The sequence below is a fragment of the Vicia villosa genome, linkage group LG6, assembly GCF_029867415.1.
Source record: "Vicia villosa cultivar HV-30 ecotype Madison, WI linkage group LG6, Vvil1.0, whole genome shotgun sequence".
Taxonomy (NCBI): Eukaryota; Viridiplantae; Streptophyta; class Magnoliopsida; order Fabales; family Fabaceae; genus Vicia; species Vicia villosa.
Genome location: NC_081185.1, coordinates 93842604 through 93845875, shown reverse-complemented (window position 1 = coordinate 93845875; position 3272 = coordinate 93842604). Strand labels below are relative to the sequence as shown.

The 3272-nt window shown below is 33.8% G+C and overlaps 1 protein-coding gene across 1 annotated transcript; it reads left to right on the top strand.

Moving 5' to 3' along the window:
* The first annotated feature begins 289 nt into the window (after positions 1-289).
* Positions 290-1528, top strand: LOC131614155 (F-box/kelch-repeat protein At3g23880-like). The gene has a single exon (XM_058885782.1). The coding sequence runs from the start codon at positions 290-292 to the stop codon at positions 1526-1528; it is 1239 nt and encodes a 412-aa protein (XP_058741765.1).
* Positions 1529-3272: the final 1744 nt, after the last annotated feature.

Genomic DNA, 3272 nt, shown 5'->3' with positions numbered 1-3272 from the left:
CAGAAGAAACAAAATCCCAATTTCTAGAGAGAAGAGAGAGCACGCACACCCAATATGACGCTAATATATGTTTAAATGAAATACTTTTTTTAGGAAACTAACAAACCAATTAGATTTTTAAAAAGATAAGACTTAAACCTAACCATAAGTTTATAGTAGACTTTGCCCCGCCTATTATCACACCACACCTTAATTTACGCGAGCCTCCTAAAAAAGAAAGCTTCGTTTACCCTATTTGTCTTATTTAGTTGTATAGTAATAATAAGGTTTACAGTAGCCGCTAGTCATAATGAATATGGATTATCTTCCGAATAAAAAGCGAATTCATTCCAATTCACCACTACTGCCGCCATTCATTCCTGACGAAATCATAGCTGAAATTTTGTGTGTGCTTCCTGTGAAAACGATCCTGCAACTCAAATGTGTGAGCAAGACATGGAAAACTCTCATATCCGATCCAGCCTTTGTCCAAAAACACTTCAATTATTCATCACTAAACCCATACCTCCTTTTCACACCAAGGAAACTGAGATACCCTACGAGTATAGTCAAATTCCTCCCTGTGCTTCGTTTTCTAGAGACGGATTTGTCCAACATTGTTTCTAACGACAGTTTCCGTGGTGGTAAGGACAATTGTCAAGTAATTGGTACTTGCAACGGATTAATCTGTTTGTTTTTCCATTATCGCTATCGGAAGTACTGGTTTCGTTTATGGAACCCTGCCACGAGGATCCTATCCAAAAAACTAGGGATTTTTGAAGACCATCACACTATATATGACTCTTGCAAATTCACTTTGGGTAGTGATATATCAACTGGTACTTACAAGGTCGTAGCCTTAAGTAAGGTTGCTGTTCGAGAAGAGAACCCAATTTCAATGAAAAATCAGTTTGGAGTTTTGAGTTTGGGTGATAATTGTTGGAGAAATTTTCAATTTTGCTCTTCCATACCTGTTTGCTTGATATATGGCAACGCTGAAAACATTAATAATGGTCTCCATTTGAATGGTACTGTTAACTGGTTGGCTCTTCCCAAATACATCCAACCATTTTATCAATATGATTGCAAGTCTATTGCGAATGCACAACAGTTTGTTATTGTTTCGCTTGATCTTTCAACCGAGACATGCACACAGTTTTTGCTGCCTCCGGGTTTTGATGAAGTGCCACTCTTTCAGCCAACTCTTAATATTCTAACGGGCTGCCTTTGTTTCTTGCATGATTTAAAGGGATCTGAATTTGTTATATGGCATATGAAGGAGTTTGGAGTTCAAAAGACTTGGACTATGTTATTTAAAATTACACACAATGACATTCAAATGGACGACTATCTAAGTCAATTTAGTACTTATTCGGTGCCGTTGTATCTTTCTAAGAATGGAGATACATGTATATTGGCAAATTATGACGATAATCAAGTATTTATATATAATCAGAGAGAAAAGAGAGTACGGAGAACTAGAATTGCAAACAAATTAGGTTGGTTTTCTCCCACGGAATACGTGGAAAGTTTAGTTTCAATTTGTTGAAAGTAAGTTCTCTTCTACTCTTCACAATTTGGCTGCTGTTTAGCATGTGTGGATATTTCATAAGATGCATGGGATATTGCTATGTAGCCTTTGTTTTGATTTGGCTGCTGTTTTAACAATTATCATATGTATTCATTCATTTTTCTCTTTTTGTTGTGTTACTTCTAGTCTAATGCATATTTTTAAATGATAGGTCTGTAACTCCAAATCCAAGCACATGATGGAAAGAACGTCTATCTTAACATTGGATGATAGTGAAATTGGAGAAACGATCGGAGATAGGGAGTAAGAGGAAGAGCCTTTCTTGATTTATATTTAAGGGGTTGAGCTTTGTACAACTAGCCACAGGTTTACCCATTTTGATTTTTAACTTGGATGTTTAGTCATGTTAAAGTTCATACATGATATTATCAACTTATATATCATCTTTATTTTATAAACATTGTTGGATGTTAAATACATTATTGTAAAGTATTTTCCGAGTTGGAGCCACACACTGTAGTCACTGTTTTTAAAATATCATCCTTTTTATACAGTTTAAGTTATACATGCCTATAGTGTCTTGGATTTGTATTCTGTTTAATAAGACCAAGAGGTTGTATACTCGACATTAGGGACCACAGCAGTACCTAATAAAAAATCAGATTGTATACTTGCAAAACATGTTGAAACAATGTGATAATGCTTTCAGTAATTCAATGAGAGTTACTTCCTTTAAGGGAAAATTCAGCATCAAATGCCAAGAAGGTCCTCTGAACAAACTGGTATAATCCTTATCACTATCTTCTATTGGGATCATGTGAATGTCATATCTTTTACTTTAAACTAGCGTAACGTATATGACCCTTTATGTTCAAGTATTTTTTTTTTTCTTTTTACCATTAGATGCAAGCGAGGACCTAGTCGGTTGGAGAATGAATATTTTTATTTATATATGTGAGTGATATGTGATTTTTATAGTTGGTATATCCTTCACTGATTTTTAGGGGAAGGTTTTGAAGGCTATGAATGTGGCTCCTTCTCAATTTCATCCGAATAGTTAGATTTTGTCAGAGATTGCAGAAATCTTGACATTACCCCTATTCTTTCTATGAGATTAAAGGGGTTAAAAAAAGAAATGACTTTCTATAAGTTTAATTCTTAGAAAGGCTCTTCTTAACCCTTACTCATCTGATTATAAAAAATAGAAAGATAAATTCATCTAAATTTGGAGTGCCATTAACTTTCCTGAAGTTATTTCCACTTAAAAAAAATTGACTTATTGTGACAGCCTTATTTAGTGATGCTCAATATTTGTCACTAAATATTTCTTTTATCTACGGTATCTAATCCATCACTGTATCCGATATATATATATATATATATATATATATATATATATATATATATATATATATATATATATATATATATAAAGATGCAGAAAATAAGTTTATCAACTAAAAAATACAACTTAATTTTAATTAGAAAATCTAACTTTGTTTTCAGAGTTTTTCGATTCACCATCACTATTCTCGATTTGGCATCGCGGTTCTAATTCTCGATTCTTCATCATTGTTCCCGATCTCGATTCTCCATTGTTGTTTCCGTTCTCGATGTTCCCGCTCTCTATCCGCCATCTTCGTTTCGTTTTCCACCCGCCTCCTTCAGTGATAGCGATTTAGGGTTAAGTATTTATGTATGTTTTGTTTATTATTTCTCATATGCATTTGACTTCACTAACATTGAGTTAGGGTTTAGAGTT